Source organism: Olea europaea, chromosome 3 (genome assembly GCF_002742605.1).
Source record: "Olea europaea var. sylvestris chromosome 3, O_europaea_v1, whole genome shotgun sequence".
NCBI lineage: Eukaryota > Viridiplantae > Streptophyta > Magnoliopsida > Lamiales > Oleaceae > Olea > Olea europaea.
The window spans coordinates 18,210,892-18,228,296 of NC_036239.1; the positions used below are offsets into that span (position 1 = coordinate 18,210,892).

Genomic DNA, 17,405 nt, shown 5'->3' on the forward strand with positions numbered 1-17,405 from the left:
CCCCCACAACGTACTAAAAAGGATCCCCAACGAAAACTTGAGATTTATGTGGGTTTTAATTCACCATCTATTATTAGATATCTTGAACCTTTAACAGGTGACTTATTTACTGCACGTTTTGCAGATTGTCATTGATGAAATGACTTTCCCAACTTTGGGAGGAGAAAAACTATATCCTGAAAAATAAGATAGAATTTCTTCGAATGAGACAACTCTATCTCACTTTGATCCCCGCAGCAATCAATGTGAACAAGAGGTTGAAAAAAATCATTCATTTGCAAAGAGTTGCAATTCAACTACCTAATGTATTTGTTGACACGAGAAAAGTGACAAAGTCATATATTCCAGCAAAAATTAATGTCCCTGCAAGACAATCTGTTGTGGCAAATGAATCTCAAATACGCCAGAAACGTGGTTGACCAGTTGGTTCAAAAGACTCTGTATCTCAAAAAAGAAGAATACAGGAGAAAAACCAACCAAAAACTTCAGAAGAAATCACATTAGAAAAAATTGATCAATCAAATATTGAATGTACGGTTCCTGAAGAACCAGAGGTGTCCGAAAATAATGAGATCTCAATAAATTATATAATATCTCATAAATTATGAGAACGGAATAATATTGTTATAGACAATATTTTCGCCTTTAACATGACTCTTGATATTATGTAAAATGAGAATCCTGAACCACAGTCTGTTAATGACTGTCGAAATAGAAATGATTGGCCAAAATAGAAAGAAGCCATACAGGCAAAATTGAATTCTTTGGAGAAACGAAAAGTGTTTGGACTAGTAGTTCGAACACCTGAAAATGTAATCCCTGTTGGATACAAATGAGTTTTTGCACGAAACAGAAATGAGAATAATGAAATTACAAGATACAAAACTCGACTAGTGGCTCAAGGTTTCTCCTAAAGATCGAGAATTGATTATGAGGAAACATATTCTCCCATAATGGATACTATCACTTTTAAGTTCTTTATTAGTTTGACCGTGTCACAAGGGCTCGATATGCGCCTTATAGATGTAGTAACTGCCTACCTATATAGTTCACTTGACAGTAACATATATATGAAAGTCCTTGAAGGATTTAAGGTGCCAGGAATAAATGATACATGTCCGAGAACTATGTTCTCAATTAAATTGCAAAAATCATTATATGGATTGAAACAATCTGGACGCATGTGGTATAATCGCCTTAGCGAATATTTGTTGAAAGAGGGTTATAAAAATGACGATATCTGCCCATGTGTTTTCATAAAGAAAACAAATATTGGATTTGCAATTGTGGCAGTTTATGTTGATAATTTAAATTTAATTGGAACTCCTAAAGAGCTCAACAAAACTGCAGATTATTTGAAAAATGAATTTGAGATGAAAGATTTGGGGAAAACTAAATTTTGTCTTGAATTACAAATTGAAAATTTTCCAGAGGGATTATTTGTTCATCAATTTACATATACAGAAAAAATTTTGAAACGCTTTTATATGGATAATGCACATCCATTGCCATCATCTATGGTTGTTCGATCACTTGATGTGAAAAAAAAAGATCCATTTCGTCCACTTGAAGATGGAGAAAAGATTTTTGGTCCTGAAGTACCATACTTTAGTGCAATTGGAGCATTAACTTATCTTGCAAATTGCACTCGACCTGACATAGCTTTTTCTATAAATCTCCTTGCAAGATATAGCTCTACACCAACTCAAAGGCATTGAAATGGTGTTAAACATATTTTTCGTTACCTAAAAGGTACTATTGATATGTGACTGTTTTATTCTCAAAAGTCAGGATCTGCTTTAGTGGGATATGCAAATGCAGGTTATCTCTCCGATCCACATAAAGCTAAATCACAAACAGGATATGTGTTTACACGTGAAGGAACAGCTATATTATGGAGATCTGTGAAGCAATCCTTGATAGCAACATCCTCAAATCATTCTGAGATTATTGCAATCCATGAAGCAGGGCAAGAATGTGTATGGTTGAGGAATATGACCCATCATATCCAATCATCATGTGGATTGATTTCAACAAAAGATAATCCAACAATTTTGTTTGAAGATAATGCATCTTGTATCGCACAACTCAAGGGAGGCTATATCAAAGGCGACAAGACGAAGCATATTTATCCAAAATTCTTTCATACACATGAACTTCAGAAGAATGATGACATTGATATTCAACAAATTCGCTCAAGTGACAATGTGGCTGATCTATTCACAAAAGAGCTGCCAACATCTACATTCAAGAAATTAGTTCATGAGATTGGAATGCGTCGACTCAAAGATTTTCAATGATCAACATCAGGGGGAGTAGCTGTACTCTTTTTCCTTCGCGTAGGTTTTGTCCCATTGGATTTTCCTAGCAAGATTTTAATGAAGCGGCATTTAATTTTAATACTCCAAAATAACTGTACTATTTTTCCTTCGTTTGATTTTTTTTCCAATTGGATTTTTATCAAATAAGATTTTAACGAGGCGGATATTTTGTAATATGTCATTCAAGGGGGAGTGTTGTAAATGGAAAGTCCATTAAAGTTATTGGTGAATGACATTTGTACCCCTGTAGCCCTAGAAATTATTACCATTGTATCCCTAATTCTTACCTATAAATATAGGGTTTTGATTTTCAATAATATACACAAAAAGTTTATTGAGTTTTCTCTATTCTCTTTTCCTCTCATTTTATAACACTCATTTATTTTTTGTTTGTCTCAAATTATAGTCTTATTTCTTTTTTGACCGTGTAGTTAATATATTGATTTCCTAATATATTCATATTTAATGTGTTTTGTTATCACGAATATAATTTAATTATTTTGAATATTGATTCCATGAAGGTATGTGTATATTAGAAGAAAATAATAGTAAAATTTATTATTTCAAATATATTAACTAAATTTTCTCAATTTGTGTGAAAAAGAAATAGTGCTATTTTTATGAGATGGAGGGAGTTAAAAAAATAATAAAAATCCGTCCATGAGCTACCTACTTCCTTATCTTGTGAACTTAGCCCTTGTTCGACAACCAATAAAATAGAATTATTTTTTTCAAACTTATTTTTAATCACGCATTCTCACATTAAAATATTTTGTAAGTAAATCTAAAACTTTTCTACTTTTAATTATACATTTTCTAAAAAAATTAATATTTAAAAATTTATTTTTCTCAAAAAATTCATTTTAATAGTTGTAAAAAATGGCTTAATTAAATATTCACACACATTGACTTAGAATTTCTGAAAGAGAGAAAAAAACATACTCTGGCTTTAAAGATTTTCCCGATTCCCTTCCTTGAACCAATTCAGATTTCTCGAATTCCAACGAATTCAAATAAGTCCTGCGACTTTGGACCCTGTCACCGCATATTCCTCATTTTGTACGCTTTAGCGTTACATTGCCACGTGGCATTCTGTCCCTGGTCCTCTGTAATAGCACCGGCGCTCAAATTAGGCAATATAATGAAACCCCTTATCTTTATGGCTTTTACATTTTACTCCATTAATTTTTCTTTCCGTTACGGACTTTGATGACCATTGTCCATCATCCTAAATTTCGTTTTTATTCTATCCATAGTCATGAACATGAAAAAGTTTGTATCTGCTCGACTGCCCAATATAAATTGATGTCCCAACTCAATGATAGCCGATAGGGGAGGTTGAGGCCATTAGGGTTGAGGGTTCCAATCTCAATGAAATTTGTGAAAAAATTCGAATGATTTTATCTTTTTATTTTAATATTACTAAATTTTTGTATTTGAAAAAGAAATTCTTAATTAAATTAAACTCTATTGAAAGTTCTAACTATGTCGTTGACCCAACTTATACTGTTATAATGCAAATATTTATAGGTACTATAAAAATCGTGTTGTTGAATCTTACTTTTTGTATTGGAAACATGAATCTATATTGTGTCAAATAAGATGTGTATTAAGTGTATCCCATGGAATCGTTAAAATTTTTAAAAAAAAATTGGATAATTATATTGAAATAAATAAATGACCAAATTGAAATAAGTTAAACTTCAGCCACTAATATGAAACGAATTTACGAATACCACTTTAGATTCCTTATTCTATACCGCGCCTTGTTACATTGCCACGTGTCACGCTAACATGAATCCTTTTAAAAAATAGCCGTCGGTCAACTTCTGCAAAATACACGTTTTTTTTGTATTATTTGTATAATTTATTTGTTTCCATTAATGCCCTTTTTCTTTTTCTTTTTGGCTTTTTCACTTTATTCCACTATTTTTTTGTGCCGTTACAGATTTTTGATGAGCATATTATCGTCAGATCAATCCAATTCTCGTTCATGATATTTTTCCACGGTTTGTTACTTAGGCATATCGCTTGAATTTTCAATTTCTGAAAGTTTTAGGGTTTTAATTTTTGTTGAGCCAAATATATGATTTGATTTCAGTATACAGACTACAGAGAATCTGTCAAACTTGATCGATCGATCGATCTATCTATCGGTCGATCATCAAGAGTTTGAGAAGTGTTCTCGTGTGCAAAATTAGCGATGTCAGGACCGTTGGATCTATTTGCGATGCCATGTAAGTTAATTTTCTTGTTCAAATCGAAATTTTTGTTCTTCAGCTGCATTTATAGTTAATTTAGCGTAATTGATGTCTGGGGTATTTTTAAGATCTAGGGTATATTATTGTTTCAATCGGTTTTATTTTTGGAATTCCAGCTGCATTTATTGTTAATTCTTCATGATTGTAATAGTTTTTGACTGTTTCAAGAACTAGAGTTTATCAATAAACCGGCGGCCTGATTTTGTTAAACTGAACACCAGCACAACATGTGAGCAAAAATTCACCTTGCAGATGTAGGCCTGGGCACGGTTTTGTTTGGATCGATTTCAACTCCAACCAAAAATCAAAACCAAATTAGCCGATTTGGATAAATTTCAACCCAAACAAACCCACTCTAACTCTTCTACATCGGTGTGGTTTGGTTTGGTTCAGTTAGGCTTGGATTTTTAGTCCAAATTGAATTTTTTTTTAAATAAAAAAAAGTCCGAATTTTGGTCCTACTTAGATTACAAGAACTAAAATAATTAAATAATTTTATATTACGAGAATTATATACTAACAAATAAAATCAGATTAATAGATACGAATTAACAGAAAACTTAAAAATTTTGTTACTTTTTTATTATTATGTAGTTTGTCTACCTGATTAAGTAAAAAATGCTAAGTATAACATAATGAACTTGTGAAAGAAAACTTTTAATGCTATTACTTACTGACAATATCATAGATTGGAGGGAACCGAGATATAGTTTTGAGAATAGGACTTATCTTTTGATTTTTATTTTTCTCAAATTAAAAAAAGGTAAACATGTAAGTGCGTTGGGTTGGTTCGGTTAACCAATGGTTTGAGACTTCAAATTATGACTTAATCAATCCATCATGGTTTTGTTTAAAAGAAAACCAAACCAATTATTTGTGTCAAACCATCTGAACCGAACAGAGTCGGTATTTGGTGCGGTTTGAGTGGTTTAGTCGGTTTTTTTCTGCCAAGGCCTACTGATGACAAGTCTGGATTCTGCGACTTGCAGTGCAAAATTCTGGGGAAAAAAAGGCTACTGCCGTGTCAGTTGAATTTATTGTCATTAACTGGATACTCTTATAAATAAGTCTATGATTTTTTTATTTTTTTTTTCTTTTCCAAGCCATTCTAGCACATAGATTAAAAGCTTCAGTTGGCACACATTGTCGGACATCTCCGATAACCTGAAACTAATTGGTTATGCATAGAGGAAAATTTAGTATTAGATCATCTGGAGCATAAAAGGGCCAAAATAGTAAATGCTGAGGCGACCAGGAGTACAATGCATTTCATTGCTGGAGATTTCCTCTCAAAATGATTTTTCTTACTTTTGTACTCGTTTCCATGGAACAGGCTTTGAGGGTTCATCTGGTAATGATGAGAAAAGAGAAAGAAAGTCTGATTTTGAGAATTCTGAGGATGAAAGAAGGACGAGAATTGGTTCCCTAAAAAAGAAAGCATTGAATGCATCTTCAAAGTTCAAGCATTCTCTCAAGAAGAAGAGTAGTAGAAGAAAGAGCGATGTTCGTGGCAGCTCTGTTTCAATTGAGGATATCAGGGATGATGAGGAGCTGCAAGCCGTAGAGGCATTTCGGCAAGCCTTGATGTCAGATGAGTTGCTGCCAGACAAGTTCGATGATTATCATATGATGTTGAGGTTATTATACATCACTTATTGCTAATTTTAGTTAAATGCTTTCATTTATGGATGGACATATAAAATGCATCCTGACTTATCATTTGTATGTCCTGATATTTTCCTTCATTATAGTGGAGGTGACTAGACGCCCCTTCCTCCTTTGGTAGGACATTAAGATTTGGAGGCATCACTTTAGGGGTAGCTTTTAGTTTTTTCGGATATTCATTTTCCTTTTTTTATAAACCTTTTAGTATGTGTTTGGAAGGTTATGGGCAAACTTACTCACACGAACACTTAATATTATGTGCATATCAGTATATGATGAAGCATGTAAACATGGTTTTGTTATGTCTGCAAGACAAGAACTGTCTGGTTCTGCATTTTTGTTTCTCTTTTGATCCAGCAACTATTCAGAAGTGTTGAGAAATTATGCTTGCAGGTTTTTGAAAGCAAGGAAATTCGATATTGAAAAAGCAAAACGGATGTGGGCTGATATGATCCAATGGAGGAAAGACTTTGGTACTGACACAATTGCGGAGGTAATTTAATAATTTTCCCATGTGTAACTTGGGTAAAAATTCCTGATTATGTTCTGCTTCTACTCTTCACTCTTCTAGCATTAGCTTTAGTCATATTTATAATTTCCATTCTTCCACCAGGATTTTGAATTCCAAGAGTTTAATCAAGTTTTGACGTATTACCCCCATGGTTATCATGGAGTTGATAAAGAGGGAAGGCCTGTGTACATTGAGAGACTAGGAAAAGTTGAGCCCAACAAACTTATGCAAGTTACAACCATTGACCGTTACATTAAATACCATGTGAAAGAGTTCGAGAGAAGTTTTGTTGTTAAGTTCCCAGCTTGTACAATTGCTGCAAAAAGGCATATTGATTCAAGCACAACAATTTTGGATGTTCATGGTGTGGTATGTTAAAGCTGCTTAACTTTTATTTATTTAATTTTCCCATTTGTGGCACATCTTAATATCAATCAGAGTGATGAATATGTTTTATTAAGTTCTACCTTATGCATCTTTTTTATTCATTTTAGGGCTTGAAAAACTTTACTAAGGGTGCACGGGAACTCATTACACAACTTCAGAAGATTGATGGCGATAATTATCCTGAAGTAACTTTTCTTTTGCTTGATTAGTACTTTAGGTTTTATGTAGTTTTGGTAGTAATATAATGGGCCCTCCAAATATTGCAGACACTTCATCAAATGTTTATCATCAATGCTGGTCCAGGCTTTAGGCTACTGTGGAATACTGTAAAGAGTTTTCTTGATCCCAGGACCACCGCTAAGATACACGTATGTTGGTATTTCTTCCATTTTCTATCTGGAAAAGCATTATTTCTCGGTTGAATGGCTGGTGTTAACTAATAGATCTCTCTTTTTCTGGAATATGTCACAGGTTCTTGGAAACAAATACCAGAACAAGTTGCTTGAAATAATAGATGCCAGGTGAAAAACTGTGGAGTCTGGACCCATTGTTGTAATGACCATTGAAATTCCTTTGGAGATTCTGAAGTAGACTTTCTGTGTTTGTGTGTGTGTTTGTGCAGTGAGTTACCAGAATTCTTGGGAGGAACGTGTACCTGTGCAGACCAAGGGGGCTGCCTTCGGTCCGATAAAGGGCCATGGAAAAATCCAGAGATACTAAAGGTCCTTACTAGCATGGGGACTATTAAATTGATCTTCATTAAAAAATGTATAAATATTTGTTGTTATAATATTTATTCATGTTAAAAGGAATCCATGGCTCAAAATCATGTTGCAGATGGTGCTTGATGGTGAAGCACGACGTGCCAGGCAGGTCGTTCAAATTCTTAATAGTGAGGGAAAGATAGTTTATGCTAAGCCCCACTACTCGACTGTATGGCCTCTGTATGTTGTATGTATGATTGGGCACAAGCAATGTATCAGTTTTAAGTGAGATTTTGCTTTTATTTGGTTGCTGAAGCAGGTAAAAGGAAGTGACACCTCAACTGCTGAGTCTGGTTCTGAAGCTGAAGATATTGCTTCACCAAAAGCTATTAGGAGTTACTCACACCTTCGGTTGACTCCTGTTCGTGAGGAGGTATGATTAAGCCTTTTAAATTTCAAGATTAGATATTTTAATTATCTGTAGTTGAAAGTAATATTTTGTACGAGTTAAGCCTCCGCATGGGAAGAATTTATAAACAGTTTAGTTTATAAATAAATAGAAATGAGTAGTCGATAAGCGAACATTACTTGTAGGTCTATTGGAATGTGTAGTTGAAAATTATGTTTGACCATTTATCTATGATTTTTAAATTTTGCGGAACGATGGCTTAATTGAAACGTCCTGTATGTTTAAATCTGATGTTAGCTTTTGAATTGTCTAATTTGTGGTGCCTTGTTCATATTTATAGATGTAGGTCAGTTAGTATTTGCTTATTTGCAAATGAGTGCAAAATTATCATTACTTGATATCATCTCTTTGCTTAGTATAATAACATCCATACATACCCCTGAAAAGGTGTCCAGTTTCCTGGAAAATAAATTTGAGATCAATTTTTTATAGGTTAGTTGCACAATCTCTTGCTACTGAAATTCAAGTCAAATGATATTATTCAAGAGCTCATTAGTTGTTTGATAATAATTATTAATACTGTTGATCGTTTTATTACTAATATAAGGTACCAAATTTTTCATGAAATAAAACTAAGCACACTTGTTTCTCAACAGATTCAATCTTTCTTAAGAAAGGGATAATATCACCATATACACACAGCATAAAAAAGTGTTGACACTTTCTCAATTCCTTACGAATATTAATGTAGATGATCAATTTTCTCTTCTGATTATGTCAAGTACATTTTTCTCAGGCTAAAGCTATTGGAAACTCTAGCCATGTTGGTAACTTCTCAGGATATGATGAGTATGTTCCTATGGTTGACAAGGCTGTTGATTCTGGATGGAAGAAGCAGGCACCACTTCCAAAACCTTATATTTCTAAAGGTTAGTTACATTAAAAGTTCTTAGTACTTGTCTGCTTACATAATATCTGAGTCAGCCTACGATCTTCTCATGCTCACGTGTTCATCTATTGTATTAATTATTAGTTATTACTGTCTGAATATATCTCAGCTGAATTTATGTTTTAATTTGATAAAAATCTCCTCCCCTCCCTCGGTACATATAATCTGCAAAGTGATGCTTCACCATCTTTATTCCCTTTTGTTGCATCTAAAAGTGTATTGTCTCTCAAAACTCATAAAACTTGCCTAGTTTGGCATTCGTCATGGCTATGGGAAGATATTTTCTCTCCTTTTCTCTGTCTCTGCTTAGAGCTGCAGGTTGAATTTTCCTTCCGTTTATCTGTTCACTTGCATTTTTTTTAATATTTTAGATGACTTCTGAATTAACTTTTACCTATATGCTGTGTCAGTACTACTCAAGAACATGACCTGGAATGCTTTATTGATGCTGTTCCTTTTTCTATGTATCTGTTTTGATATCAAACCCTGACCTATTTCATTCTGTTTATCTGTTTCCAAAAATCTTAAATCAGATCTGCTTCTGCCGACCGATTCTCAAGAGGCACCAAAAAGACTTCATGCTCGACTTTTGGCAGTTATCATGGCATTCTTCACAGCCTTTCTTGTGTTCTTCCATTCAGTGTCATGCCGTGTCACCAAGAAACTTCCTAGTGCATTATCACATCCTGAGGAAAAAATGCAGGAGTCGACATTAGACGTGATCTCTAAAGAAGAATTTCGACCCCCTTCACCACCTCCAGAATTTACCGAGGTGGAACTCCTATCTTCTGTCTTGAAGAAGTTGGGTGACATTGAAGAGAAGGTGAATACTCTTCAAGAAAAGCCTTTGGAAATGCCCCATGAAAAAGAAGAACTGCTTAATGCTGCTGTTTACCGAGTAGATGCCCTTGAAGCAGAGTTAATTGCAACCAAAAAGGTATATTCTTTGTGGCATATATTCCGTTTGCTACCAAGAGAACACCGTCTATGTCAGATTCTTTTGGTTCAACTTTTCCCTCATTACTTAGGATTTTAGTTACTGTTGTTTTTGGTGCTATCTACTTTATTCATTGCGTAGCACCAAACTGGTCTGACTAGTTTGTATCGACTTGAAGAACTAATAAAATATATCTGTTGCATAGAGCATGTTTGGCTAAATTAAAAAATTTACTTCTAATTAGTAGATTTTAAAATAAATAATCTATTTTATTGTCTGAGATTGAAATGAGATACTTATTTTGACATAAATGTGAGAAATAATTTCAAAATGATTTAAAATAAATAATCTATTTATTGTTTGAGATTGAAATGAGATACTTATTTTGACATAAATGTGAGAAATAATTTCAAAATGATTACTTTTTTTACTTTAAAGCATGGAAAAAGAACTCGCTAGTTGTGCCTTTATTATTATTATTATTTTAAGATTTACGTTACTTATGTTGTCAAACGTCATTTTCAAAGTTAACATTTTGACTAACACAACTTGCTAAACTTTATAGAAGAAGTAACTTTTATGCATAGGGAAGCATTCTTGAAGTACTTATTCAAATATGAATGATAAAGAAAAAATTTAAGATACACTGTTACTGTTATTGTGATTATATGTACATCAGTACATGCATGGAACTTCACATGTTCAACTAAATCTTTACGTGCTTTCTCAGGCCTGAATTTTGTTGCTTTCTGTTCCTTGTCCTTGTTGCCATAGCCTGGCCATCAATTTAGATATGTGTGGGGCATGAATTTATCTAGTACGAATGAGATGGACCTGCACGACATCTTTGGAAGGCAGTTTAACTGATGATTGGTTGGGTTTTATTGAGCAGGCTTTACACGAGGCTCTAATGAGGCAAGAAGATCTGCTTGCTTATATCGACAGTCAAGAAGAAGCCAAGTTTCGGGTGAGTTTATTCAATCAATAATACCAGTTCATAAATTATATATGCTTACATTTGCATGCACATGCATGTGGATTTATGTTAACTGATCTCTTAAAGTCGTTTGCTAATATGTATTCCGTTTCTCTGTTACACAGAAGAAGAAACTTTGCTGGTAAGATGTGTTGAATGTGGAGTTGCTACGAATGGGAATACATTCAGCTATATTTTATCGTAGATTGTTGATCATAATGAGAATTGGCATAAAAATGTTTTGTGTTTAAGACACATATCCTGTTGGGAGAGCGGAAAGTCCATCTCTGTGTGTATTTTCTGAAAGAACTTGGTGTGGTTTGAGTTTGTTTGCACTTGTAAGTTGCATCTCTTGGATTGTGTTTGAAATGAAGAAAGTCATGATCAGTCTTTATTATCTACCATAAATTTGTGTGTCCATGTGAGCGAGCGAACGAGTGTTTGATCTATATACTGACTCTGTCACGATTGAAATAATAGTTTCATTATAGTTCGGATTAGTGAGAGAGCACTCAAAATGCTAAAGATCCATTTCCCAGGTCAATAAGATACACTATTATTGCCTTCTCAATTCATAACCATTCAAGTGAAAGAAGCAACAGCCAACGTGCATCACTGATTTACAAAATTGATCTTGGTGACGTTGAAAATTGTTGAAACATTCAAGTTGAAATCAAACCAAGTTTTATGTTCAGCCTACCATACCCCCGATGTCATTATCAGTGCTTTGATTGGAAATAAATTAAATTTGTGGAGCATATAATTATGTCCATGTTTGGTTTAGCGAAAAATTAGACTTTCAAGTAGATTTTGACGAAGGTCGATAAAAATTGTTGTTGAAAAGTTGAAATTTGTAGATCCCATGAAATGCATGGTTAAAAATGATTTTAAGAGAAAATTGAATTAAAAAAATGGGACCAAACAGGTGTTAATGTGTGCACACCTTGATTACTTAACTTTATTTATTGAAAAATTACGAAATTTTTAGTAGACAAGCTTCGAGTTTCGATGGTGTGACAGTTGTCAACGGTCGACATCTCTGCTAAAATTTGAGATGATCATGCAAACTTGTGGCGTAGCTAGAAGACACTTAATGTACCGTGACAATTGTTAGTGATCAAAGTATCTACTGAAGTTTGAGATGATTATGCAACTTTTGGAGTATAATTAGAAGGCATTTAATGTCGTGTCATTTTAGCATGTAATGAATCCATGTAGTCTTCTAACACCGATAATTGTTATAGCATTCTATGAACTCTTAACGCAAGTGACCTTTTTTTTTTTTTTTTTTTTTTTGACTATCGATAACGTTGAGATTGAGAATTGAGGCAAGCTAAGCAAGGCTGTCTTGTAGATTAAAACTCTGTTGGTCGTCACCCTTGAATTGCTTTCCTTGCAGTTATAACTTCAAACTAGCCTTACTTCAACATAGCTCTTACGAATCTCTAATCTAAAATGGCATATGCCTCAGTTGATTCATGTATGTCACCAAACTATTACTAATTTTGCATATGCTTTACACTTATTATCGATGATAATGAGCAATCATTGCATTAGAAAATAAAAAGGGTTCTAAGCACCTATTCTTTACAAATTCTTCCATACTCTCAATTTCTCACAATTCTGAGAATTTACCCAGTCATCATTCTGATATTACTCGGCCAGTTTTGGCCAAGTCCACATTGTAATGGGGCTATGGGCCAAGACAGCCCACCCATAAGCCCCCGTTTGGCCCCATTTTTTGAAACTGAAAATGGGTGGAATAATATTTTTTTTTGAAAAATGAGTGATTGAAGAAGAAGGAAATTTTTTTGATTTACGTGTAATATTATTTTATAAAATATTGTGTGGTTGAAAATAGAATAGAGAAAAATAGAATGTAATAGAATGAAAATTAAGGGTAACACTATTCCCATCCACACTTTTTATATATACATCCACTTTTAAAAATTAAATTTTGTTATATTTTAAATCCTATGTAAATTTACTTAAATAGACATAAACAAAATTACATGAAAATACATAACTCTAAATTGATCCACTAGTTTTTATTTTCATTTATGCTTAACTAGAATCCTAATAGATAGAGAAAAGTACATGAATATAATTATAGCTGATGGTGGTCCTAAATGTGATTTATTTGCCGAGAATCATATCGAATTTCGAAGAATGCAAAACGGAATCTAATGTAGTTTCATTAGTTAATCAAGAAATAAGAATAATTGTAGCCAACAAAGTTAGTAAAATTCAACTTGCTTAATCAAACTTTCTTCTTCTTTCATTCTTTAGCATTAGTCTAATACACAGAACATCAATATACAAAGAATTTGTTTCATGTTAATTTAATGTTCAATCAATTCAGCTTGGTTCTTATTTCTTTCATTTGGTTTAAGAGTTTATGATTTTAGGGGTTGGACGAATTTATAGTGATAGGAATGTAATTAAAGTGGGATGAATATATAAAATTCATGTGAATATATAATATTTAAATGAATGAATTTAATAAGGACAAAATTGGAATATGACATGAATGTAAATAGTATTTTTTTTAAATTTTTAAATTTTATTAATAGTGAATTTAGAGTGGGATATACTTAAAAAATTTGAATGGAAATAGCAATACCCGAAATTAACGGGGGCCAAACGGACGGCTAAATTTGTTGAGCTTACAATTGGAGCTGAAAAATTGCAACCTTGAAAAGAATCAAAACAATCTGACAAGTGGTTTGGATTCTTGACTTGAAAAGCAAAAAACAACTTATTCTTATTCTTCTTCTCAATGTAGGCCAAGAATTCGTCTTGTCGGGCATCTTCCGGAGACTGCAGATTGGATAATTATTATTATTATTATTTTTTCCCGAAAGATGAGAATGCTGACAAGTTTTCACTTAATCGCCTTATAGAATCAAAAGAAGAGTCCTCAGAGAGCATTATGACACTTTGTCTAAAATATGCACAATTTGACGAAATGAATATTAGTGTGATTTATTCCTTTTCAGCAGATGTGTGGACGGGTATCAAGTGTTTTGGAAACTAGTCCAGCCCAGCCAGTTATAACCAAAAGTGGAGAACCATTCAGTTTTTAGTATTAATATCATTGACATGACAGAACTTCAATGTTTGGTTATCGATATGTTTCTCGTCCATATATCGATGAAAATTAACTTGTGGTAGAAAATCTCTTATTTTTAACCTTCAGTTTGATTTTGGTTCAACACGATGGCCATCGACTCTATACCTTTATTCAAGTTAATGCCCAGGGCCTGATTTAGAAAAACAATCATGCTACAGTGATAGAAAATAGTTGACATGCAACCTGACCGACACTCACAATGGTGGGGTTCACTTTTATCTTGGACTTCTTTATTCGCTGGGGACTCACACGGCATGTGAGAGGATCTCAACCATGATTTCGAAAAAATTGTGGCAAACTAGCAAAATTATTAGAACAACAAAATTTTACTAGGAAAATCAAGAGCAGCAGGGAACTAATACTTTTCTCATTTCTGAAAGCTCTCTAAAATTTGAGATGATTGTGCAAACTTGTGGCGTAGCTAGAAGACACTTAATGTACTGTGACAATTGTTAGTGATCAAAGTATCTACTGAAGTTTGAGATGATTATGCAACTTTTGGAGTATAGTTAGAAGGCATTTAATGTCGTGTCATTATTATAGCATGTAATGAATCCACGTAGTCTTCTAACACCGGTAATTGTTATAGCATTCTATGAACTCTAACATAAGTGACTTCTTTTTATTTTTTTTATTTTTTATTTTTTATTTATTATTTTATTTTATTTTGACTATCGATAACGTTGGCATTGAGACTTGAGGCAAGCTAAGCAAGGCTGTTTTGTACATTAAAACTCTGTTGGTCGTCACCCTTGAATTGCTTTCCTTGCAGTTATAACTTCAAACTAGCCTTACTTCAACATAGCTCTTACGAATCTCTAATCTAAAATGGCATATGCCTCAGTTGATTCATGTATGTCACCAAACTATTACTAATTTTGCATATGCTTTACACTTATTATCGATGATAATGAGCAATCATTGCATTAGAAAATAAAAAGGGTTCTAAGCACCTATTCTTTACAAATTCTTCCATACTCTCAATTTCTCACAATTCTGAGAATTTACCCAGTCATCATTCTGATATTACTCGGCCAGTTTTGGCCAAGTCCACATTGTAATGGGGCTACGGGCCAAGACAGCCCACCCATAAGCCCCCGTTTGGCCCCATTTTTTGAAACTGAAAATGGGTGAAATAATATTTTTTTTTAAAAAATGAGTGATTGAAGAAGAAGGAAATTTTTTTGATTTACGTGTAATATTATTTTATAAAATATTGTGTGGTTGAAAATAGAAGAGAGAAAAATAGAATGTAATAGAATGAAAATTAAGGGTAACACTATTCCCATCCACACTTTTTATATATACATCCACTTTTAAAAATTAAATTTTGTTATATTTTAAATCCTATGTAAATTTACTTAAATAGACATAAACAAAATTACATGAAAATACATAACTCTAAATTGATCCACTAGTTTTTATTTTCATTTATGCTTAACTAGAATCCTAATAGATAGAGAAAAGTACATGAATATAATTATAGCTGATGGTGGTCCTAAATGTGATTTATTTGCCGAGAATCATATCGAATTTCGAAGAATGCAAAACGGAATCTAATGTAGTTTCATTAGTTAATCAAGAAATAAGAATAATTGTAGCCAACAAAGTTAGTAAAATTCAACTTGCTTAATCAAACTTTCTTCTTCTTTCATTCTTTAGCATTAGTCTAATACACAGAACATCAATATACAAAGAATTTGTTTCATGTTAATTTAATGTTCAATCAATTCAGCTTGGTTCTTATTTCTTTCATTTGGTTTAAGAGTTTATGATTTTAGGGGTTGGACGAATTTATAGTGATAGGAATGTAATTAAAGTGGGATGAATATATAAAATTCATGTGAATATATAATATTTAAATGAATGAATTTAATAAGGACAAAATTGGAATATGACATGAATGTAAATAGTATTTTTTTTAAATTTTTAAATTTTATTAATAGTGAATTTAGAGTGGGATATACTTAAAAAATTTGAATGGAAATAGCAATACCCAAAATTAACGGGGGCCAAACGGACGGCTAAATTTGTTGAGCTTACAATTGGAGCTGAAAAATTGCAACCTTGAAAAGAATCAAAACAATCTGACAAGTGGTTTGGATTCTTGACTTGAAAAGCAAAAAACAACTTATTCTTATTCTTCTTCTCAATGTAGGCCAAGAATTCGTCTTGTCGGGCATCTTCCGGAGACTGCAGATTGGATAATTATTATTATTATTATTTTTTCCCGAAAGATGAGAATGCTGACAAGTTTTCACTTAATCGCCTTATAGAATCAAAAGAAGAGTCCTCAGAGAGCATTATGACACTTTGTCTAAAATATGCACAATTTGACGAAATGAATATTAGTGTGATTTATTCCTTTTCAGCAGATGTGTGGACGGGTATCAAGTGTTTTGGAAACTAGTCCAGCCCAGCCAGTTATAACCAAAAGTGGAGAACCATTCAGTTTTTAGTATTAATATCATTGACATGACAGAACTTCAATGTTTGGTTATCGATATGTTTCTCGTCCATATATCGATGAAAATTAACTTGTGGTAGAAAATCTCTTATTTTTAACCTTCAGTTTGATTTTGGTTCAACACGATGGCCATCGACTCTATACCTTTATTCAAGTTAATGCCCAGGGCCTGATTTAGAAAAACAATCATGCTACAGTGATAGAAAATAGTTGACATGCAACCTGACCGACACTCACAATGGTGGGGTTCACTTTTATCTTGGACTTCTTTATTCGCGGGGGACTCACACGGCATGTGAGAGGATCTCAACCATGATTTCGAAAAAATTGTGGCAAACTAGCAAAATTATTAGAACAACAAAATTTTACTAGGAAAATCAAGAGCAGCAGGGAACTAATACTTTTCTCATTTCTGAAAGCTCTTGCTCCAGTCTATCGGCTCAATTCAAGGCAACAATCAGCATTTCCTCCTTCTCAGGTGGCAAAGCAGGCGATGGTTTCTTGCTGAGAAAATTCACCTGCTCCTCTGTTGCTTGATCATCCTTAAGAAATCAGCACCAGAAATGGCAGCATCATGCATCAAACTAGAATTTTAAGGTAGCGTCCATATGCTTCCTTGGGACGTTATTTGTCATGCGAACCATTGTAACTATGCCCATCATGAAAGTCATTACCACGGTAACCA

The 17,405-nt window shown here is 33.3% G+C and overlaps 1 protein-coding gene across 5 annotated transcripts; it reads left to right on the forward strand.

Annotated features, from left to right (window-relative positions):
- Nucleotides 1-4,177: 4,177 nt before the first annotated feature.
- LOC111388161 (phosphatidylinositol/phosphatidylcholine transfer protein SFH8-like) lies at nucleotides 4,178-11,538 on the forward strand. 5 transcript variants are annotated; one of them, XM_023012846.1, is made up of 15 exons: nucleotides 4,178-4,330; nucleotides 4,423-4,558; nucleotides 5,916-6,219; nucleotides 6,641-6,740; nucleotides 6,861-7,127; nucleotides 7,253-7,330; nucleotides 7,412-7,513; nucleotides 7,617-7,666; nucleotides 7,768-7,867; nucleotides 7,983-8,078; nucleotides 8,166-8,282; nucleotides 9,055-9,187; nucleotides 9,741-10,144; nucleotides 11,037-11,111; nucleotides 11,246-11,538. In XM_023012846.1, exons 2-15 carry the CDS (start codon nucleotides 4,525-4,527, stop codon nucleotides 11,264-11,266), a joined length of 1,881 nt encoding a protein of 626 aa, XP_022868614.1. In that variant the 5' UTR covers nucleotides 4,178-4,330; nucleotides 4,423-4,524; the 3' UTR covers nucleotides 11,267-11,538. The 5 variants fall into 5 exon arrangements, with proteins under 5 accessions (XP_022868614.1, XP_022868625.1, XP_022868631.1 ...); XM_023012857.1 differs by having other exon boundaries at nucleotides 8,169-8,282; XM_023012863.1 differs by having other exon boundaries at nucleotides 7,983-8,018; nucleotides 8,169-8,282.
- Nucleotides 11,539-17,405: the final 5,867 nt, after the last annotated feature.

Bases quoted from the DNA above. Each gene is read 5' to 3' on its own strand.
- LOC111388161 (XM_023012846.1), top strand. From the start codon at position 4,525: ATGTCAGGACCGTTGGATCTATTTGCGATGCCAT. The intron at 4,559-5,915 runs GTAAGTTAATTT...TCCATGGAACAG, and splicing joins GGATCTATTTGCGATGCCAT to GCTTTGAGGGTTCATCTGGT. The intron at 8,079-8,165 runs GTATGGCCTCTG...TGGTTGCTGAAG, and splicing joins CTAAGCCCCACTACTCGACT to CAGGTAAAAGGAAGTGACAC.